General features: G+C 35.2%; 1 protein-coding gene across 1 annotated transcript in view; it reads left to right on the top strand.

Annotated features, from left to right (window-relative positions):
* LRPPRC (leucine rich pentatricopeptide repeat containing) overlaps positions 1–24,302 on the top strand; it is a 112,509-nt gene that overhangs the window by 46,968 nt on the left and 41,239 nt on the right. The window contains exons 15-25 of the mRNA XM_030310509.1: positions 2,785–2,812; positions 4,815–4,872; positions 5,992–6,098; positions 6,318–6,395; positions 6,735–6,779; positions 7,131–7,244; positions 8,273–8,403; positions 9,111–9,196; positions 10,616–10,823; positions 20,625–20,749; positions 21,230–21,336. Coding sequence (XP_030166369.1) covers positions 2,785–2,812; positions 4,815–4,872; positions 5,992–6,098; positions 6,318–6,395; positions 6,735–6,779; positions 7,131–7,244; positions 8,273–8,403; positions 9,111–9,196; positions 10,616–10,823; positions 20,625–20,749; positions 21,230–21,336 — 1,087 coding nt within the window. The remainder of the gene's footprint in view (positions 1–2,784; positions 2,813–4,814; positions 4,873–5,991; positions 6,099–6,317; positions 6,396–6,734; positions 6,780–7,130; positions 7,245–8,272; positions 8,404–9,110; positions 9,197–10,615; positions 10,824–20,624; positions 20,750–21,229; positions 21,337–24,302) is intronic.

Below are 24,302 nucleotides of genomic sequence, written 5' to 3'. Positions count from 1 at the left end.
ATCTGTTGTTGCCTGAGTTGTTAATGTTAGCCATTCTTACAGGTGTAAGGTGGTATCTCATTGTGGTTTTGATTTGTAATTCCCTGATAATGAGTGATGTTGAGCATGTTTTCATATGTCGGTTGGCCATCTGGATGTCTTCTTTGGAGAAGTGTCTATTCATGTCTTTTGCCCATTTCTTCACTGGATTATTTGTTTTTTGGGTGTAGAGTTTGAGAAGTTCTTTATAGATTTTGGATACTAACCCTTTATGTGATATGTCGTTTGCAAATATCTTCTCCCATTCTGTCAGTTGCCTTTTAGTTTTGCTGATTGTTTCCTTTGCTGTGCAGAAGCTTTTTATTTTGATGAGGTCCCAGTAGTTTGTTTTTGCTTTTGTTTCCATTGCCTATACAGACCTGTTGAGTAAGAAGTGTCTGTGGCCAAGATCGAAAAGGTTTTTGCCTGCTTTCTCCTTGAGGATTTTGATGGCTTCCTGTCATATGTTTAGGTCTTTCATCCATTTTGAGTGTATTTTTGTGTATGGTGTAAGAAAGTGGTCCAGGTTCATTCTTCTGCATGTTGCTGTCCAGTTTTCCCAGCACCATTTGCTGAAGAGACTGTCTTTATTCCATTGGATATTCTTTCCTGCTTTGTCAAAGATTAGTTGGCCATACGTTTGTGGGTCCATTTCTGGGTTCTCTTTTCTGTTCCATTGACCTGAGTGTCTGTTCTTGTGCCAGTACCATACTATCTTGATGATTACAGCTTTGTAGCATAGCTTGAAGTCCAGGATTGTGATGCCTTCCTGCTTTGGTTTTCTTTTTCAAGATTGCTTTGGCTATCAGGGTCTCTTCTGGTTCCATACAAATTTTAGGATTATTTGTTCTAGTTCTGTGAAGAATCCTGGTGTTATTTTGAGAGGGATTAAGATTTTATTTTTAAATAATATCTATCTGCACCCAGCATGAGGCTCAGACTTACAACCCTGAGATAAAGAGTTGCATGCTCTACCGACTGAGCCACCCTGGCGCCCCCATTCTGAATATGTTTTTAGAATAAAAAATAAGTGCCTTGTTAACTCCATATACCAAAATTCAGTCCACTCAAAGCTGCCCAACATCAAGTTTAAAAAGGTATAGATTTAAAAAGGCTTGTAGATTTTGTGGGTATTTTACAATGTAAATATATGTAGTAAATATAGTCTGTAAGTTTTAGTAAATTATATTTGCATTATAAAATTACCATTAAGGGGTGCCTTGGTGGCTCGGGCGGTTGAGTGTCCCGATTCCTGAGTTTGGCTTGGGTCATGATCTCACGGTTAGTGGGTTTGCGCCCCATGTCAGTCTCTGTGCCGACAGTGTGCAGCCTGGGTTTCTGCTGCTATCCCACTCACGCTTTCTCTTCCCAAAATAAACAAACGTTAAAAAAATAAAATTACCATTAAAATACATAGTCTTTTTAAAGTAGATGATATATTTAAATTAAATGTACAGAACTTGTAGACATTAAATTTATGAAGCTTAAAAATAGTGTAAGACTGGTTACACTGGTTCACTGGTTATTCTGTTTCATAAATGGCTTTTCATTTAAATAGGAGAAATTTGGGTGAGACATTCTTTTTGCTTTCTTTGGAGTAATTTCAGATGTATAGAAAATTGGAAGGATGGTACAAAGAACTCTTATATGCCCCGTTTACTAACTTTTAGCATTTTCGACATTATTTTTCTACATTATTATTATTCATTCACTCTATCAATCAATATACACCCATGCTTATTGTGTGTATGCATGTGTACATGTATCAGTCAATGTACACACATATACATAATAAAATTTATGATTTTGGGGGGGTTATTCTACAGAATAAGGATATTCTTTTTTTTTTTTTTTTTGGTTAAGGTTTTATTTTTAAGTAATCTGTATACCCTACAAGGAGCTTGAACTTAGAAGGGTACATGCTCTACTGACTGAACCAACCAGGGGCCCCGCTACACAACAAGGATATTGTTACACAACCACAGCAGTTTACAAATTCAGAAAATTTAACATTGATGGAATACTTTTATCTAATATGGCTCTTTTTATTCTAGATAGATAGATAGATTTATGTATGTATGTATGTATGTATGTATGTATGTATGTATTTCCCCCCCTCTCTTCCAGAAGCTCCTTCATGGTTGGATGTTGTCCTTTTTCTTTAATTTTCTCTAATCCAGAATGTTTCTTCAGCTTTTGTCTTTTACGACATTAACGTTTTTGGGGAATACAAGCCAGTTATTTTATAGAATATTCCTTACTATGGTTCCCCATGATTAACTTTAGGTTTTACATTCCTGCCTGGAGGAATAGCACTGGAGTGATATTCTGCCCTCAGGGAGTTAAATCTAAAAATCACACATTGTCCATCAGCATTGTCCATTAGTCTAATTTTGATCACCTAGTGAAGATGTTGTTCAATTTCTCCATTATATGGTTTCTATCTTTACTAAGACAAGTAATAAACAGTCTGTGGGCAGATGGTTCGAGAGTATGCGTATATATCCTGCTCTTTCAAACTTGGACGCAAAGATTTAGGGATGATTCTTAATGATTCTTGTTTAAATTAATCATTATTTTGATTGAGTTCAAAGAGTCAGCCTTTCCAGATTATCCCAAAAATTCAACTTAACTTTGGAAAAATTTATTTACTTACCTTTTTTATGGCTTTTATCTGCACTGCATATAATAGTTGCCAGTGTGTTGTAACTTACAATGTTTTTTAAGCCTCTGGATTTATTTTTAATCCTTTGCTGCCCTCTGCAGGTCTATGGATATAAATCTTTGGAGCAAGGTAAGTACTCCTCATAATGCAATTCATAAGGTGATTTCTAAAATGCTTTTAAGAGCAAAAGTTATAGTAGCTTCGTACATTTATGATATATTATTATAAATTAATGGATTTTAGAGTCTTGAAATCGGTAGTTTTCAAACTGTCTTCCTAGAGCCTGAAATTGATTATTGCAGTGATCCTTGACTTCGTCCTAAATTCTTCGTAAGGTTTTCATCTTTTCCAAAGGACAGCTGTTAACATTATTGCAGTGACGTTTGGCATAAAATTTAATAATTAGCTTTTAAGTTATATATACATATGGACATTTATGTGTCTCTGTATATGAATGATGTATAGATCAATTTTAAATTGCTAGTTTTTTAAAAAGTTAATTGCTTTTATGCAAGAAGTACCGTTACCCTTATGCTGAATTGCAGGAAACATTTGTAGCTAAATAAAATCAGAACATACATCGTTAACAGGAATTTCCAATTTATATATTTTTTAAAATCTAAATTTCCATAGGGGTGCTTGGGTGGCTCAGTTGGTAGAGAGTCTGACTTCGGCTCAGGTTATGATCTCACAATTTGTGAGTTCGAGCCCCGCATTGGTCTCTGTGCTGACAGCTCAGAGCCTAGAGCCTGCCTCAGATTCTGTGTGTGTCTCTCTCTCTCTGCTCCTCCCCCACTCACGCTCTGTCTCTCTCTCTCTCTCTCTCAAAAATAAATAAACATTAAAAAAAATTTTTTTTTAATCTAAATTTCCTTTAATTCTGTTTTAAGTATTATACTGCCAAACTATACAGTCAGTTATAACTTATGCTTGGGATATCTGTATTTAGAAATGATTTTTTGACTAGAAAGATTTTTTTATTGGTTTATTCATGAAATGTGTTTTTGTTCAAAATTTAGTATTAAATGTGGCTATCTTACATCTATTAGATGGATATAAATACAACTTCTAGTAGGATTATATTGTCTATCTTCTGTACATGTCTGTGTTAGTGAAAAATAGTTTGTAGGTAAGAACTGTTTCATTTTACTTTGTTTTTAAGTACTGTCTACCTTAATTATCCTTTGAATTGCCATTAACTGCAGCATGATTTACATGGTGGAGTAAAGTGGGATGTGGCCAATTTTGCCTAATTTTCTATATTAGCAAATAAATAGTAGTAGAAGTAACTGCATTTTGAGTTGTCAACACTTGTAATATGTGCCAGGCAGTATTTTAAGAGCAAATAAATTCAGTCGTAGAATACCCATAAAGTAATTTAGAATTCTTAACTCCCTTCTTACTATCTTCAGCCCAAGGATACATAGTCAAACACTGTGTCCAAAAGTTACAAGTCAGTACTATAGGTTTTGTAATCATTTTCATCATGAAATACGTATTTGGATTTCTTTTGTTAAAATCGGCTTGCAGAATTAATGTTGAAGAATTAGTGGTGTGTATGTCTTTGAGTATTTGTGCATTCCTCTGCTAAGAATCCTTGAGAACAAGCACATTAGAGCTCTTGACCCCTTTGGTTTTAATGCCATTGAAATGACTGGGAAAATGTCGTTTGAAAAAAAAAAAAAAAAACTAAAAAAAAATTAAGCTATTTACGAGTCCAGGATATTTTTACTTTATTACTTCTGTAATACTTCATTTAAAGGTGGAAACTGGCCAGGTGTCAACAAGACCAAAACAACATGATGAGAAATAATACTGGTTGGTAATTCCTATAAGCTCTGTCCTGTTTCTAACAATTTATTTAAAACAATATATAAACAAATCGGTTTAGTGACATTTCATGAAACACTGTAGTTTTTCTTCGACATGGATTTGTTTTGTTTTTGTTTTTAAAGACCTATTATTTAAAAACGAAACAATCTCCTTGGCAGGTGGGGTAGTGTTGAATAACTGTGTTATAGAATAATACCTTACTGGGGAGAGGTTTTATTATTTCAAGAATTCAATTTCAGATTGTATTTGTTCTTGTTTGCTTCTCTTGCTGCAATGCACGCATTTTCTGTCTTACCAGATAACAGAACTGTTGTACAAGGATGGACGTTATTGCCAGGAGCCTCCAGGACCAACGGGTAGCGTTTCAATTTCGATGATTGTAACTTATCCACAAATCCATTCTTCTGTGTAATGATGGGCTAGAAGGATTACGGCAGTAAACATTTTCTTTTTGAAAGTGAAATTTGAAAACATTTGGTTATAAATCTTTATATTGATAACTACAACATTTTGAGATCTATGAGGTGTTTGGTTTTATCATTATAATTTTTTTAAAGACAGGGTTGGAGGCTTTTTCCTTCTTAGATATTGAAGAAATGCCTCTTACAGCACCTACCAAAATAGGCTTACAAACCAGTATTCTTAGTGTTTGTTATTTTAATGTTTTGGAGGTATAGTTAATTTTAAATTTGTAAGATAGTAAAAGAGATCTTTCGATTTATTCCTACGTAAATATAATTTATTATCCAAAATGCCTTATTTTGACATTTAATGGTTTTTGTTTTCCACCTAATGAAGCTTAGATGGTTTTCTTTATGAAGGTTTATAAAGAAAACCTATATGGTTTTCTTTAAGAAGGTACCCTTCTTGAAAGTTCAGATTTTCTATTCTAGGTATTAACATATGGCCCTCTACATTTTATGCTTGAACGCATAGGAAAATTACTGTTGTTACAAAACATCTTTGTTAATCTTGGTTTTTCATTGGCTAATAGGCAGCTCTCCACAGGATTACTGTATCTGCTTATTAAAATTATTTAACTTTCTGTACTCAACATTTAGCAGCCATTTCTAATTTTACGTGTTCCCCAAATATTGTCCACAAAAAAAAAATTAGTACAGAAATGTGTACAAGGCATTTATTTATTCTTCCTACTCGTGGTTTGGACAGGAAAGGGGTAAGGCCTTGGGCAGGACCACTTCTGTCACAGAGTGGTGGAAAAAAATAGATTGAAGTAAGATTCAGTACTGAAAAGCTGTCACTCGGTCTGAAAATAATTAATATTCCTTTCACTCACCAGTTAGATATGTGCTCCCAAACCACATAATCTCTATGCCTCAGTGATCATTGTTGCCATTTCAGAGCCTCTCATCAGGGTGACATCTCACACCAAAATGATTTCTTATAAATTAATCTTGATAACATGACAGTCTCAGTAATTTTAGTGGAATGCTTTCTCTTGTTTTTTTCCACAGAAGCTGTTGGCTATTTTCTTTATAACTTGATTGACAGCATGAGTGACTCAGAGGTACAGGCCAAGGAGGAGCGTTTGAGACAATACTTCCATCAGCTGAAGGAGATGGTACCATTTCATTTTTTGCTATATAATGCCTGTCCTGTCTGACATGTATCTATTAGATTTGAAATTGCTGCTTTTAAGTACAACCAGACCACTTCTCAATGACATACACGAGTTGGAGACTTAAATTATGTCTGAGATAATTTCTGTTAGACAAATTTCAGTTTGGTTGTCTAAAACTCAGCATTTTTTTTTTTTCCTTCCTCCTTTCCCTTTGCACAGAATGTAATAATTCCTGAAAATATCTACAGAGGCATTCGTAATCTACTGGATAGCTACCACGTTCCTGAATTGATTAAGGTGTGTGAAATAGTAAACTTTTTAAAAATGCTTGATTTATATATAAAAGCATGTTAAAATTTTACTTAAGTGTGATGCTTTTGGGCAAAAAAAGTTTACGTGGCAACCATGAAAATAAGGTTTTTTTCATTGATGGTTGGTAAATATTGCTTATATATCTCAAAGAATGTGTTTAAAACATTAATTACAATGGTTAATGAAGTATGAATAGAATTTCTGGAAGATTTTGAAAAGATGAAAACATAGTAAAATGAGCTGAAACTCCTAAAATCTGCTTTTGACATTTGCTGATATACTTTTCCATATGTTTTTTAATTCTAATTTAAATCTCAATTTTAGGATGTTAATATGTTGGTTGACAGAGAGAAGATAGACTCTCGAAAAGTAAGTAGGTTTTTTTGAGTAGATTCTAGATGCTATATAACCACCACATTTAATGAGAATTCTAGATTGTGTCCTTATAAAACCAGTGATTCCTAACATTTTTGTCATCAGTACATATCTAAGAAGTTAGTAACAGCTATTCCCTATCTTAGAAAAATCAGCATATCTAAGAAATTCGCATATGTATCTCAGGAACTTCAAAAACCCTTGGAGTGTATCCATATCCGGCTCCCCAGATTAATATCCTTGATAGCACTTTTGACATCTAGGAAAGGTCAGTTTAAAGGGAAGAATGACAAGGGGTACATTTTCTTTTAGTAGTAAATTTCTCTTTTCTTTCCATTCCTGTAGACTACGCAGCTTACATCATCTGTTTTGGAGTCTACACTTGAAAAACTAAAAGCTGAAAATCAACCTATAGGAGATGTCCTAAAACAACTCATACTAGTGCTTTGTTCAGAAGAGGTAATATTTGTTTAAGTATTTCAAATATGCCATTAAGGTAAAAAAAAAAAATTCTTATAGATAAAAGTAAGAAAGCCAAATATAATATTTATGATTTTCACAATTGATTATTATACATCATGTGTGAAGAGTGCAATTAAATGAAAGGTTAACTAATTTCAGCTACACCTTGAATGGCATGTTTTCGGGTTGCTGTAGTTTGTTTACGATAATCTGCAAAGTGAATGATAGTAACAGCCGTGATAGGTTTATCATACATGCCAAATGTCCTTTCAAGCCATGGCTCCGGTCTCTTATATCTAGATTGTCAAGCAACTGATACATGCAGTAGTCATTTGCAAGTCAAATATTACTAGGTTGTTAATGCAGGGATTGAAATTCCATTTTCCTGCTGGAAAAAAGCTCTTTCTGAGATAAAGGGTCTCTTGCATTTTTTCAGCAGGCGTCCAGCTGTACTTTGTGTTCGTTTTAGTGTGTGTCTGCAATTTGTGGTATATCACTAGACTTTTTCAGTTTCTAGTTCAGTATGATTTGGTTGTATGCCTGTGTTTCTAGGGGAAAAAAGCATAACTGAGTTTAAGATTATAACACGGTACTGTTGAATTGTAAAATATTTCTTCACTTGGATATTAAAGTAGACTGTGAGGAGCTTTGCGATGATACATATTTCTCTGTGTGGACATTGGACTGCGAGTAGGAGCTGACTTGGTACACATTTAATTTGGACATCTTTTTTTACAATACAGTACCTACAAAGCTAAAACATCAGATTTGGCATAGCAGCTCATGTTGCGTTACATGTGACAAATCTTTTAAACCCTACATATGTATCTTGGCTGCTTTTGAAAGGTGAATAAAAACACCCCAAGGAGAAAGGTGAAATTATTAACACCGGATCCATTTGTTTTTAAAGTGCTATTAACTTTTTCTACACTCCGAGTGTTAAACTTAGAGATTTTACATTTTTACTTTTATATCATTTTATACCATCTTCCTTCTTTCTTTTTTACTTCTGTCCTTTATTTTAGAACATGCAAAAAGCTCTTGAATTGAAAGCAAAATATGAATCTGACATGGTTGTTGGTGGCTATGCAGCTTTAATAAATTTGTGCTGTCGACATGATAATGCAGAAGATGCATTGAACCTGAAACAAGAATTGTGAGTACCCTGGCACTGGAACAAATCATCAGCATTTATGCGGATAGTCAGTCCTTCATGGATCGTGTAAACTGAATATTCCTCTTATAGAATGTAATTTTTAAAAAATCTTTTTTGTCAGTGTTTTTTGAAATTTCATAAAAATGACTCCCTTTGATTAATTGCAGCTTGTTTTCAGCAAAGAGTCTTTGTTTAAGTATGATAAGACATCCTGTGCCTGAAAGCCAAGGATTTTTCCCCATTGATTATTCTACAACTGCATATCACAACAGGGGTGATTATAAGGCTTAACATTCCCCTTTCTCTTCTGTAGTGTGAACAACATTCTGTCCATTTCTCAGGTATCTTTGGTTTCCCATCCTGATAGATTTTTTAATTAAAAATAATGTCTTTGAGTATTTCAATGTTTATCACAAAGTTAGAATCACGTAAAGTGCCACGAAGCAAAGAGTTCCTTCGTTTGTAACATTTGCAGATGGTGTGATGCAATAAACATGTAGTGTTAGGTTTTTACCCTTTTGTCACTTTGAGTATAATTACATGTGAATTTGAATATGGCTTCAAAAATAAACCTTCACAGAAATGTAGAGGCCTACGCTAATAACAGTTCAGAACAACTGATGAGTTTTGAAAAGTGATAACATGGATATTGCAGTTCTTTTCACAATCAACTTTTAACATAACATAAATGTGCCTTTAATTTTTAGTGACCGTTTAGATCCATCTGCTGTCCTTGACACCAGCAAGTATGTAGGCCTTGTAAAAGTATTGGGAAAACATGGCAAGCTCCAAGGTAAGCCTCGGCACATAAAGGAAATAGGTGATGCAAGTATCTTGCCACTGGAATAACATGTGAATTGATATTAATGGTATATCATGTCCTGCAAAGTGCTTGAACACTTTGCATACAAATTTGCATGTGAATCCATCCAGAGCTGCGTGGACAGTGTAGGCCATTAGTTTTAATGGATTGGCAAGCTTGTCATTTACATTTGCACAGCTCAGTGCTTTTTGCATTTCTACAGCTAGTTTTTATTAGCATTGCTGTTTGGATTGAGTTTGAAGATCATGACTTATGGCACAATTTGCTTATATGCCTGCACTAATGGCTTTGTTTTTGCTTAAGAACATCTGAAGGCTGAACGTAAAACCTATAAACATACCCTTTATTTAAGAATATGATTTCTGTTGTAGTCTTTGTCTTAACTTTTAATAACATTAACAAAAAATGTATATACCTTAATAAGTTTTCATTTAGAAGTTTTCAGGGAAAACCTTGCTGATTTTACAACTGAGATGCATGCTGTAATTTTCTCACTGTTGAGATAATACTAAGCCTAATTACTTACACTTGATCATATATTCTTACTGTTTGCTTGTTTCTTAAATTTCTCATTGGGCTTGATTTTGAAACTTCCTTTTTAGCCTTCCTCTCCTTTTTATTTCTACAGAAGATATTTAAAGAAAATTTTTACAGTGAAAAATGTAAGGAGGAAATACTTGATCTGAACGTTGAATTTTTTCTTGGGACGTCCTTCTAATACAGAAAACTCTTTATAAGCATTAGCCTGCTTTTTAAAAATCACTTTTTGTAAAACGGTCAAAACATTTTGTCTGGGCAATAATTAAGAACAACATTATAAAAACGCACTTATTCCATATCCTAAAATGTTTGTTTCTGCCTTCCTAATGAAGCTTAATGAATCTAATGTATTAACATGCAGTCTTTTGGAAAGCTTTCATTGGCTCTGCTTGGCTAATTAGTATCGACATAGCAAACAGGCCCTATCGGTATCAGACCATTAGTCTGGCTGTATATACAGTGTAAACACATCTTTATTATCTGGCCTCCTGACAAGCCATCTGCTGAAGAAACAATGATGTGATTTAGCAGATGTTAGCTTTGAACGATAAAAGCCTCCATTTAGGAGGATCTTACAGCTATAGGGCAGACCGTACAGGGTTATGTGGTGCAGAGTGGGCACACAGTCCCTATCTATAATTTGTAGTCAAAGTTGCAGGGAAATGATAAAACCATGCTATTGTGGATTTATAATTGTAGTCTCGTTTAGAAATGCAAGTAGTAATTAACTTGAAATCGGCATTATACACTAGAATTTACATTCCTGCTGGGCTTGAAATGCTGTTTTAATAGCAGTTTGTTTTCCCTACATGAAATTACCTAAGGGTCTTTTGTGTTACTTCATTGTAGATGCTATTAACATTCTAAAGGAGATGAAAGAGAAGGATGTTCTTATCAAAGATGCAACAGTCTTGTCCTTTTTCCACATCCTGAATGGCGCAGCTTTAAGAGGTGAAACTGAAACAGTAAAACAGTTGCACAAAGCCATCATGACTCTGGGGTTAGCGAAACCATCCACTGCCTTAAGTTCCCCACTGGTCACTCTGTATCTGGAAAAGTAAGTTAAGTGAATTATGAATTTTAAATCTTGGTATTCAAATAATGAGGCTAATCATTTGGGAATTACACTTTGTAAATACTCTGTGGTGCTATGGAAGCCTTGGAGGTTATTTACCACAAATAAGAAGACTTTTATGGGCTAGATGACGTTGAAAATGACCAGCAGCTCTGTGGCCCTATGGCTTACTTCTCAATGGATTGGTGTGCGCTGAATTTTTTTGTGGGGCATGTGATGATATCACATGAAATTGAATCTAATTTTTCCCAGTTATGAGCCTTAGAGGTGTTAATTATTAATATAAGAAGGAAGGATTCTCTGGGGCTTTTGATTCTGCATCCTGATTGTTATTCGAGTAGTAATGTAGCAGCATCTCTTTGGTGCTCCTTTTCTCCATGTTGTAATTGATTTTAATAGTACGTGCCAATACAGGTTTTCTAGCTTTGATAAATGCTGTAGAGGATGTCTCTGTGCGTTGGAGGAGGAAGATGAATTTTGTAGATAGGGTGAGGTTTACTTAGTTTGAAAATTTTTACATTCGATAGCAACTGATATTAAAGCTAATATGCCCAATTTAAGGTATTATTTGCAACACAAATCATAAAAATCAACCCTGCTCTCTTGCAGTGAGTAAAACATTTTAGTAAGACCACTATGCACCCTTTATTATATCTTGTTTTCCTTTTGCATTTGTTTTCCCTTTTTTTTGCCTTTTTAAAAAAAATTTCTTACATCTTTCCTCTTTATCATCTTTTTCATGGTTTAATGCAGTTTTTAATTTGCCTGTTTTGTGATTGGGATTTTCTAATTTTCTGATTTTATTTTAATTCCACTGTAGTTAACATAGAGTTATATTAGTTTCAGGTGTACAATACAGTGATTCAGCAGTTCCTTATGTTAGTCAGTGCTCATCAAGATAAGTGTAGGGATTTTTCTGATTTTAGTATAGATACTGCCCTATCAATGCCAGGAAAAATAAAAGATACATCTTAATCGTTCTCATATTCTTCCCAAATTTCTGGTAGTTTTCCTTTATTAATTAGAGGGTATAATTAATTGAATATAATGAATGGTTTATTATTGAATTTTTTTTTTAAGTTTTATTTATTTAAGTAATCTCTACACTCAGCATGGGGCTCGAACTCACGACCCCAGGATCAGGAAGCACATGCTTTCCCGCTGAAGCCAGCCAGGTGTCCCTAGTATTGAATTCAAAATGGGGAATAAAAATCATCTTGGCTCCATGTTAGGAAATGTAGATATATATATATATATTTATACACACACAGATACATACATACATATATATGTTTGATGAAACAATTTGTCATCCAATCAAAAAAAAGCTTATCAAGTTAGATGATTGGCCACATCTTAACCTCTACAATCTCAGCATTACATCCTTTTAAAGAAATAACGATTCAAACAATTACTGTGTTACTGAGTTCTCATGTTCACAGCCAACTTTATATCGAAATCCTATAATTAATATGCTTCCTACTAGAATTTTTTTGATTGTTTGAGAGACCCATCTCTGCAAATTGCATGTGAAGCTCTGCTTAGGGATTTGAAAGAAATGGGCCCAGTGCCCAGAAGAATTAGGCCCTCCTCCACTACTGGGCAAAAATAAAATAATTAACAATGAAAACGAGGCCATGGTAGAATAGTATCTTACAAATAGAAATACTTTGAATGCAGAGAAGACATGAAAGTTTTCTGAAAGAGGTCTGCAGATGGGGCTCATGAACCAAGGAGAGCTTATCCACAGGAAAATGAAATAACATGGAATCTACATGTTAACCTAGAGCATGCTCTGTGCTTCTGATTATAGAGGACACTCAGAGATTTGTAGATCTCAGGAAAATTGGGCTGTCTCTCTTAATTGGGCTAGAGAAATCTAAATTAGTATCTTTGCTTTTTGATTTCTTACTACTTTCAGATACATAGAGAAATTATTACCCACTATTTTGATTTGCCTAGTCTTTTTTTTTTTTTTTTTTTTTTAGTATCTTTGCAGAGGCAGTCTCCATGACAGAATCTTTCAGTTTATCTTAATAAAAAGGTTTTGTTGACTGTTTTAGATAAGTCATGAGAGTAATAAAGAGAAGACAAAGGAGATTTCCTTTTTATAGAATTGCAGAAAACAGTAGTTGCACTTCTAGTCTGGGATAAGTTGGAGGAAAAAATTGTCTTTGAAACTTTTTTTCTGTTGTGTTTTCCGTAACTGGTGGAACATAACTAATTAATTCAGAATCATGACGAGAGCAGTACAAGGATTAACTACACTAGCCTGCTAAAAAGTCCACATGTATTTGATTTGATTAAATATATTTAATCTTCAATAATATCATGTAATTGACCTCAGCAGGTGTGAGCTCATCTAGAGAATGAGCCTTATTTATTCAGACTTGAGATAAAATTATGAAACATGTTTCAGAACATCATATAAAATCTTCATCTTTTCATTCAAAGACAAGCATCATTTTGGAATGCCACTGCAAAGACTCTAAAGAGACTATCACTTAGATACTGTAATTCTGGAACAAATCTGTGAGATTGGGTTTTTTAGAAAGATGATGTTTCGGATTCCGTAATATCTTAATTTTGAAAGATAATGCTGACTTTTCCAGCATTAGATAAAATACAGGAGAAAGTAATCCTGTGTCAGTTTGTTACTTGGAAAGTGTATAAAAAGTTTATGGGTGTGGAAAACAATACACTTTGTTTTCATTTATTTGCAAAGAGAAATACAAAGTAATAACACTTTTGGAAAATTGTAAAGAAGTTGGTTAACTAATCTGTTTTTGTATTATCAAAATTATAATACTTGTATTGAATGGAAAAATAGGCCGAGTTGAACAAAACTTTCAGGTGTTTCATTTACATTAGGATTATTTTATAAGCCACGTGTCTACCTGTAGGCCAAATGAATGCTACTTTATTTTAGGTAACTACTTAAAATTTTTTTTCTTTTCATTGAAATCATGCCTGATTCTGGAAGATGATCTGGGCCCTCCATATTAAGGAAGAAAGAAATGCTTTAAAATAGGTTAAAAGAGCTTTTGATTTGTCTTTATGCCATGGTAAAGGAAATGAAATTAATAAAATCTGGGCCATTAGGTTTAAAAGCATAAAAATTTGTATGATGTAGTTTCAGATTCACTTGTCTTACAGCTTATCCATTTTGGTTTCATTGCATGTGAAAAAAATATCTGAAACTGTTTAACTGGATTATTTAGTGCAAATGATCAGAGAAGCTTTAATTTCTGCTTTCCATTAAGGACTTTTCTGTGCTGATTTGTGCTATAATCTGTATATGTCCACATGCATTTCATTTAAGTGAACCATGGACTTTGTATATTTAATCATCCCAGAACTCTTGCTAAGTTAATCTTGAGTTCTTCATAAAGGTCACAATTTCTGTAAGATGAACCTATAATAATAAAAGTTTTAAAACTCATTGTAACACTTTAGAATGTTATGTAAATGGGAAATATATTTTTTAAAATGCTGGTTATTCTGTCATATTTGCTCCCCTTCAATTTTAGCATCTTCATTTGTACTAGATACTTTTATTATTTATGGGAATGCTTGCCTTCTAGAGTAAAACTCTTTATGTGCTGAAAGGAAATTAAGGAGGTTTGGCTCTTTTACTCCATTATTGCAATTAAGAATTTAGCATCATCAGTGCCAAAGGACAAAAGTGGTTCATTTGCCCTAGGGGGACAGGACAGTGATAAGATGATTTTTCGTCAAGGATCATTGGGTCGTAATTAAGTTACATTCATGGCTATTGCTTTTTGAAGGATGATTGGTAAATGACAGGCTTCATGTGCTTAGTACGGACAGTGTTCAGTAGGGTTTTTTCTCCCTCTGTCAGAAAATCCTGTTGAGCCTGATAATGTAAATGTGGCATTTTATTCTGAACAAAAGAGCAGGGAAATGAGCTATCTTGTCTAATCATTCAGTTGTTTAACACCGACTTCCAGTTTAGACTCAATTGGCTGGAAAGCTCTTGACATGTGAAGTTAGTGCTGTTCCGAACGCATGTTTGAGTAAATTTTAAAGTAAGTGACAGCTAAATTGTACCTAGGGAAATTACAAAGCCTTCAACACAGTTAATTTTTTGGGGAGGATTAGTTGTAATTGCAACACCAGTCTACTTGAAGATTCCTCATTTATAGATGATGAACAGAAAAAAAACATTTAGCTCTCTCAAAGGCTGGTTCTCCTTACAGAATAATTTTTATGAGGGCGATGGTTTCTCTTGAATTGATTTCTTTCCACACTGAACAACTGCTTAAGATTTATAGAATAGTTTGTTCTTAGAGTGAATTGTTTTTTTTTTTCTTGTTTTAAACTTTTTTCTCCCCCAGACTCCCCTTTTCTCTAGTGATTTCCGATTTTGAGAGCTTTTCAGGCAGTATGCCCTTTAGGTAAATTACCACCTCACGAACACTTTATGCATAATGTCGAAGCACCTTATTCCAATTAAAAATCAATATTTGTCCCTTTTTCGTTGTTTAAATCAAGTATACTCTCTGGATTGGAAAGTTATTTACGATAAGTAAGGAGATTAAGTTTGAGGCTACTGATAGGTGAATAGATCGTTGTCACTAGTTCTAACAACATGAGATTCTGTGAGATGCATTTGTGGTTTTTACAGTTATGTATAGTGAGGAATTTGACCTAAGAGTGCTTTGTTTCCTAGTATCTTTGAGAAGGTATTTTTGTGTTCAGTGGATGCCTCATATGGATGTATGTCCAGTGTTTGTTTTTCCGTCAGTGACATAACATACTTTAATTTCATAATAATGACCGAAACAAAAGGTGGCAACAGATTTGCTGTCTGAGCTTCAAGCTTGCCATTTTGGATATTCCTCCATGTAATAATGGAAAATTACAGTTTGTAGTAGTTTTATGTTCAGTCATGTTCCCTTAAAAAGTGAATTAGAGATTCTAGAGTGAATTTTATTTTATTTATTTATTTTTTTTAATTTTTGTTTTGTTTTTTTGTTTTCAACGTTTATTTATTTTTGGGACAGAGAGAGACAGAGCATGAACGGGCGAGGGGCAGAGAGAGAGGGAGACACAGAATCGGAAACAGGCTCCAGGCTCTGAGCCATCAGCCCAGAGCCCAACGCGGGGCTCGAACTCACAGACCGCCAGATTGTGACCTGGCTGAAGTCGGACGCTTAACCGACTGCGCCACCCAGGCGCCCCTAGAGTGAATTTTAATATGGGCCGAGTCCATTCACGTTGATAAATAAAACTCTCTTTTATTTTTTCTTTAATTTTTTTTAATGTTTATTTTTGAGAGAGGGACAGCGCGTGAGCAGGGGAGGGGCGGAGAGAGAGAGGGAGACACACAATCCGAAATAGGCTCCAGGCTCTGCGCTGTCAGGGCAGAGCCTGACATGGGGCTCAAACTCCCGAACCGTGAGATCATGACCTGAGCCAAAGTCGGAGGCTTAACCAACTGAGCCGCCCAGGTGCCCCAGAACTCTCTTTTAAATGTTCAAATTACTTACTGGACTCAACCTATCTTAGATACTTGTTCTTAAAATTGAGAATTTAGGATATTCCTTTCCTCTCTTCTGCCTCATTTCATAGACTCAACAGAATTTGATAAACCTTATGTTTGCATCAATGAAAAAAAGTTTTTAAATGATTGCTTATTGGCATAATATAGTTTCATTCATGAAAATTGTTTTATGTACTTCATTGAAATATTTGGGGGGGAGGGTCTAGTCATTGAAAAAAAGTCTTAGTTACAGTTTTTTTTTTCTTTTTTCTGTTTTTTTTTTTTCAATTTTATTTAATTTGTGGGAGAAAGCCTCAGTGGGAGAGGGACAGGGAGAGACAGAGACAGTCCCAAGCAGGCTTCACACTCGCAGCATGTAAGCTGATGTGGGGCTTGAAGCCATGAACTGTGAGATCATGACCTGAGCCGAAGACAGAACCTTAACAGACTGAGCCACCTTGGGGCCACCCCCCCTATTTTTAGAGATACTGATATGTTATAGAGTTGTTTTCTTTTAGCATTATTTGAGGTTTGTGACAGCGGTGGCTAAATTTTTATCAGGAATGGGCTTTTAAAAATTTGTGATTCAATTGTACATAAAGCTTTCAGAGTATGAATATATGCTGAAGTAAGCATAGAATCAAAAGCTTTGGATCCAGAATTAATGTTACCAACAAGATTTCTTCAAAGCATTATTGTTATTTTAGAGTAGGGTTTTAAATCCATTCTAGGGTTTAAAGTGTGCAAAGGAGATCATGGAATCATTTGAGGTCACGGAACCTCAAGGCACACTGATAAAGTGCTGTCCCACATCTTGGGTATAAAGCAGTTCCACTTTTTCCTTTTTATGTTTTGCTGTTCTTACTGATTTCATCTTGTCTAATAAAAGTCGTACTTTCATGTGATGATTTTCTCTGGTGGTGTGAAACATTTGAGTTGATGAATCTAATCTAATAAGCTCAAATTCACAGAACCTCACATTAGAGAATTAGAACTGGGAGGGAACCCATAGATCCTTGAGTTCAGCCATTGTGATAATCTGCCTTTCATCACCACTTCTGGAAATTTATCACATGGCTACAGCCAAAGCTGCATGTAGTACTTACCAAGTGGGATTGAAATTCAAAAGTCCTGTGAGTATACAGCTACTTGTGTTGATTTTAGATACTTTTTCGTATTTTTCATTTTTATCACGCAAGTTTTTAAGCTTTAATAGGAAAGATTAATGATGACATCATATCATATGAAACATGGATATTTTTATCTCTTTTTAAAATGACATAATCAGCCATAAGTCAGAATGTAGATGATAGGGATTGAAAAGAGCCGGCTAATTATTAGTTCATTCCTCCCTCCCCCCACCCCCCACCCCAGGTCATTACATTAGTTCATTTCTGTCATGAGTACACTTTGTATGAAATGTTTCATTATAGATTTCTAACTCATTTTGTTGGCAACCTGAGAACAGTAACAGTGGTACTTAAAATTACTAACAAATATATGAATTATTTCCAGTTTGGTATTCTTGTCTTTTCTGTTGTTGTTCTGAGTATGTATAATCTTCAGAAGCATGTATTTGGAGACCAAAGACTGTTAACATGTCTCTTTGATTGACAGAGCAATTATTCATTCATTTATTGATAGCTTTGACCTAATGTAGAGGAAATACAATTGAGACGTACTATTCTAGTTTGGGAGTTGATCTGAAAAAGCAGATCATACTGCTTTAGAAAAATCAGTATGTGTTACTTATTCTCTTGAAAATATTTTAGTGGTTTTCCGTTAAATGGAATTGTAGAAAGCTAGTAACTGAACTTGTGTCTGAAGCAAGGGGAAATACTGATTATATAAAGGTTTATAGCGTATGTGGTAGCTACTGTAGCATTTCCCTTGTATGACAGTAATCTAGCCTGCAACATCTACGTGCAGTTTTGAAATTAACCTGTAATTTAGTCTTCACCCCAAATGACAAAAATTCAAATGACTCTGTGGGGTGCCAGAAGATGCACTGTAAACAGGGCTTAGGAAGGGGAGAAGGTAGAGCTCCCTCAGGATCGGCTCGTTTTCACTGTGTCAGTATTATTGCAGTAAAATTAACACTTCTTCGTGGTATTTTCCTTTCAGTAGAGCTTAAAATCTTAGTCTAGATAAAATAGTAATTCAGTCTCGGGCAACAGAACATTTGTATAATGGACCAAAATGTTAGGGCTTGAACAGAAAATTTAAAAATGCTTTCTTCCTTTTGAAAACTGTTGCATGTGTGAGAGAAAGGTGTTTTCTCCACAGAGCTTGTTATGAACTGTCACTAACCATGCCTGTCTGTCTATATTTCATACATTCTCTTCAAAACTCCTTAATTTCCTCTTCCAAATTGCACCACCTTATTATAAGGTTAAACAAACAGCAGTGCTTTAAATAGAGCATAACGTATAAGTAGAGGTAGTTAGCTGAAAGTGAGAAGTCTAGGGACCCGAAGGCAGTGCCTTCCTCTGTTTACCTAGTAGCCTTAGGCTAATCATTCAGTCTGTACATGCCTTCATTTCCTCATCTATTTTAAAATAAAGGAGGATGGGATGTAGAATTGGATCACACAATTTCTATAGTTTTTCTAAGGTCTTACACATTTCTCACACTGTCATTTTCCTTTTAAAGGAAAAAGTGGTTTTTGAGGACTCATAACGATGTATTTCCACACTCTTGTTTAAGAAACTCTGGCTTGGGGCACCTGGGTGGCTCAGTCGGTTGAGCGGCCGACTTTGGCTCAGGTCATGATCTTGCAGCCTGTGGGTTCGAGCCCTGTGTTGGGCTCTGTGCCAACAGCTCAGAGCCTGGAGCCTGCTTTGGGTTCTCTCTCTCTCTCTCTCTCTCTCTCTCTCTCTCTCTCTCTGCCTCCTCTGCTCGCCCTCTGTCTCTCTTTCTCTCAAAAATAAACATTAAAAAAAAAATTGAAGAAACTCTGATTTAGAAAATATCTTTTCATTTTAATTTATTACCACAGAAAAGAAGCCCTAACTTTACAATTAGAAATAATGTTTTTTTAAGGTTTTATTTTTAAGTAATCTCTATGCCCACTGTGGGTCTCAAACTCACAACTCTTTTTGATCAAGAGTTGCATGCTCCACTGATTGAGCCAGTCAGGTACTCCTGGAAATAATTTTAAAAACCTCACCCTCTAATGAGAAATTTCTTCAGGGTTCTCCTAGAATTCACTGATCTTAAGAATGTCCTCGTTTTTACCCACAGTAAGGTTTCTGTATTATGAATCCTGAAGTTATTTTCTCCTTGTCTGGAGAGGTGGCAGTATGAAAACTAGGATGATAAAGTTGAAAGTACTCAAGGGGCACCTGACTGGCTCAGTCGGAGGAGTGTGCAACTCTTGATCTTGGGGTCGTGAGTTTGAGCCCCATACGGGGTGTAGAAATTACTTAAAAAAAGAAAAAAGTACTCAAAAATTCCTTGGTAGTTATTGCTGGACATTTCATAAAGCTTCCCGAATCTAGAATTATTAAGGGCCATGAACATACATAAGTATTTGGAAAAAATATTTGATAGTAGTCCTTATTTTTAGAAATAATGTGTTCTTATAGCATCTTAATATGTGAAATCAGGTTTTATTTGTAATAATCTCAGAGAATGCCTTCATTTATTTGGACTTTTTGGGTTTTTTTGAGAGACAGGGAGTACGCGTGCATGTGTGATAGAAAAACAGAGAGAATCTAAACAGGCTCCACACCCAGCACAGAGCCAAATGTGGGGCTTGGTCTCACAACCCTGGGATCATAACCTGAACCTAAATTAAGAGTCAGATGCTTAACCGACTGAGCCACCCAGGCTCCCCCATTTGGATTTTTTTCTTTTTAATGTTTGCTTATTTTTGAAGGAGAGGGCAAGTGGGGGAAGAGCAGAGAAAGTGGGACAGAGGATCTGAAGCTGACTCTGTGCTGAGAGCTGTGAGCCCAACGTGGGGCTCGAGCTCATGAACCACGAGACCATGACCTAAGCTAAATTGAGACAGTCAACCGACTGAGCCACCCAGGTGCACCTGGACTTATTTTTAAGAGTGCTGTTTAGCAAACAAAATAATAAAAGATAAAGGAGGGACAACAGGGAACTGCTCATGATGTCTATACTCTGAACATTTATTTATACTATACAAGGATTATTTTCTCTCCCTCCCCCCTCCCCATTTTGGCTTTATTGAGTAAAGCTCATCTTGTACATTTTGACTGGTCTTGTACATTTTGTGTATTCATTGTTAATATTTTGATGTTTCCAAGGGATGACTTAAGTGCCGCTCTTGAAGTCACCATTGACTGCTATGAAAAGTATAAAGTATTACCAAGGATTCATGATGTCTTATGTAAACTAATAGAGAAAGGCGAGACTGATCTAATTCAGAAAGGTTGGTCACCTCCAGTATCTTGGTGTATTCTTTTCCCCCTCTTGCTTGCTTAATCTTAATGCATTGCTGTGAAGAGAAAATTTAACAGGAAGGGAAGCACATCCAGAGAAACTTTGTTGTGCTTCTAAATTAAATTCTAAATTAAAAAGGTAGATTTTCAATGCTATAAATGTCCTTGATTGTAATAACTGTTCATTTTGCAAACTTGCCCCTCTATTATTTTTTGCTCTGCTTCTTGGTAATCTGCCTTTAGGAGGAGTTTTTCCCTCTCACCCTCACCAGTCCTCCGTGAAGCTAGTCTTAGGTCCTCACTGTCATAAATGTATACCCTTAGATAAGGAATGTGACAGAAAATAGGTTGATACAGCATCAGTCTTTAAGTCATTCTAAGTATTTGTTTTAAAGTTTTCTTGTATTTGTCCAGAACTTCAAGTGTTTTAGTATTTTTTCCTCTGCTTTGTTTTTTTCTTTCCTCTCCAGCAATGAACTTTGTGAGCCAAGAACAAGGTGAAATGACAATGCTGTATGATCTCTTTTTCGCCTTCCTACAAACAGGAAATTACAAAGAGGCCAAGAAGATCATTGAGGTATGATTTTTTAACTACAGTATTCTAATTGGACAGCTATTTAGACTCTTAATTGGAATATGTTTAAGAATTTTAACCTTTAATTACAGTTGTTCTGATTCATGTTAATATAATTCAATCCCAGTAATGGGGGCTGGGGGGGTACTCGGCCAGCTTCTTTATTGTATGTAATTACAGTTCAGAAAAGGCAGCCTGGTTGTATATTGAATTTGTTTCCTCACTTTGTTAAATTCACTGTTATGTATCAAAATGATATTTGCATATTAAATCTTGGATTGTGGAACAATTAAATTAAACTGGCATTCCTGGGTGTAAAGTTGCTAATCCTCTTTGCCAAGGAATTCTTTGTTCTTAAAAGCAGTGGAATTTAATTTGCTGCAGACCATGCTCAGATTTATTTGTAATGCTTGTCTACAAGTTAATCAGCCAAACAAGTGCTGTCTGCAACTGTTTGGCATTTAATTTAAAATTTCTTCTTCTTCTCCTTTTTTTTTTTTTTTTTTTTTTTTTTTTTTAAACTATGGTAAGCAGCTTATGGGAAATGGTAGGTGACAAACCTGGCCTACTTAGGATTAGTGTATTTTATCTAGGCTTGATTGAAATTTTGCTTACTGAAATTGATAAGTCAAAGGGCAACTATATAAAGTCTGTCCAAATTATGATTAATTTCACTATTAAACAATTCTGTTTCCTCTACATAAAACATTCCACAGAGGATAGACCCATTACCTTAAGAAAAAAATACTTAATGTGAAATAAATAGAATAGACTTGTAAACATATCCTTAATCATGTTTCTGTCAGATCATACTTTGCCATTACTCTGTGTCTTTTTCCAAAATTTCCCAAAGGTGATGTGTGGCTTCCTTGTTTGTATATTGATGACTGCTTATCATGAAATTGAAAATGTAGTTATATAACCCAGAAAATCTTTAGTTTCTCTAGATGTTTTTCGCAGAAAAATATGAAAAGGGAAGACTGTGATACTGATTCAGAATGTTCCTCCCTGTCTGTCTGTCTGTCTTACAACTCAATCTGTCCTCCTGTCAGAGGGAAGTGGGATGTGCTGTCTTGGACAGGTGCTTCTGTAGCTCACATAGTCCATTTGAATTTTCTAGAAAATAGTATAAATTCTTTCATTGAAAGTGCACAGTGTATCTGAAAATGCAGGAAGCTCTTAAGATTCACCTCTTCAGAAGTCTTTTGAGTTCTTCTGCTCTGTATGCATGGTATCAGTATTAGCAGGGCGCACTGATCAGAGGAGAAATGAAGCTCAGGTATTCAGATAATAGTGGCGAGTGGCTCTACGGTGGGAAATCATGCGTGTCTCTTTATGGAATAAGCAACATGTTATAGGAAGAGCCAAAGGCATAAGAGTGAGTTTGCCTTTTGCCATCTACTTGCTAGTGTGGTAATGGACAGTTTACTAAACCTTTTTAAGCTTCCTCATCTATAAAAGGGAATATAGTATCTTTCTTTAAGATTCAATCACATAATGTATGTAAAGCAGCTTGCATGTTTCCTGGATTATGGTAGTAATCAATAATATTAATTCTCTTTGCCCCTCAAAAGTAGGGATTGTGTTATCTTCTTTACCCTGCGCAATTCACAATATGATGCTCAGCAGAAAGGTACATGTTGTCACATGAATAGGCAAGAGAAAACTGCCTCTTAATTACTTTAAAGCTTTGCCAAATGCCACATCATTGAGCATAATCATTTAGGGATGGCTGTCTACTGATGACAGAATTTTCATAGTGGATGTGTACAAAATTGCTTAAAGGATAAAGAATGGCTTTGTGGAACCCCTGTCGTGTTGTAGGGTAGGACAGCAGGTGTGTAATACATGAGAATAGACTGAAGCACATTTTTAGTTTCTTTTTTTGATGGTTAGTTGGAATTGAATTAAAGTGGGAACTTACTTATTTTTTTCACTATTAAAATTCAAGACCCAGGGGCACCTGGGTGGCTGAGTTAAGTGCCTGACTCTTGATTTCGGCTCAGGTCATGATTTCATGGTTGGTGAGATTGAGCCCCGCGTCTGGTTCCATGCTGAGAGTAGGGAGCCTGCTTAGGATTCTCTCTCTCTCTCTCTCTCTCTCTCTCTCTCTCTGTTGCTCACATACTACCCCCCCCCAAAAAAATAAATAAATAATTCAAGACCTGGAATTCTCTCTCATAGTTTTCTCAGAATTGTTGAAATATAAAAAATAATAAAAATTAATCAACTATGACTATATCAGTGTATGAAAGAATATTGTAAACAGTGAGCAACATTTTTTATCATTTCCAAAAATGCCAATAGTGTCTTATCAATGGGTAGACTTGCTGGCGTTGAGTTTTCAAAGCAGAATGTACGGTGAAGCTTCTTTGTATTTCATGGACTGTGAGAGATCAGATAAACCAGTTATGAAAATGTTCACATTAAATGAAGAAAGAAGAGGCAGGATTCAGTGTGTATTACAGTATTCAGTGTAACAGCAACTTGTGTTGTTTTTTAAATGAGCCCATGTACATATATCATATAGAATACCTTTTAACATAGCCTTTATATTTTATTTCTACACATGGTTTATTGCAGGAGATTGGATTTATAGCTATTTTACTTTATACTTTTCCGTATATTCTGAGTTTTCTGTAATGAGCATACATATTCTTAATACTCAGAGAAAGTATTCTCTTCCAAATGAAAGTAAGAGAGAAAAGGAAATCAGACTAAGAACTAATGTGAAGCTCTTTGAATGTGAGATTAACGTGTGAGGATAATTACTATATGAGACTGAGAAATGTTCACTGCTACAAGAAAAGTATGAATCGTTCTGAAAGTTCAAGGGTGGAACTTACTCCCAGTGAAGGAAATTAGGCAAGACTTTCTGGAGAAAATAGAGTATGAGGTGGGGGTTGATGAATATAGTAGTACTTTAACATTTGAGAGTCTGATGGGGTCTGGGAAGGTTACTACAGGTA

This window comes from Lynx canadensis, chromosome A3 (assembly GCF_007474595.2).
Source record: "Lynx canadensis isolate LIC74 chromosome A3, mLynCan4.pri.v2, whole genome shotgun sequence".
Taxonomy (NCBI): Eukaryota; Metazoa; Chordata; class Mammalia; order Carnivora; family Felidae; genus Lynx; species Lynx canadensis.
Note: the sequence above shows the minus strand (reverse complement) of the source record. Positions and strands in the feature narration are given on the sequence as shown.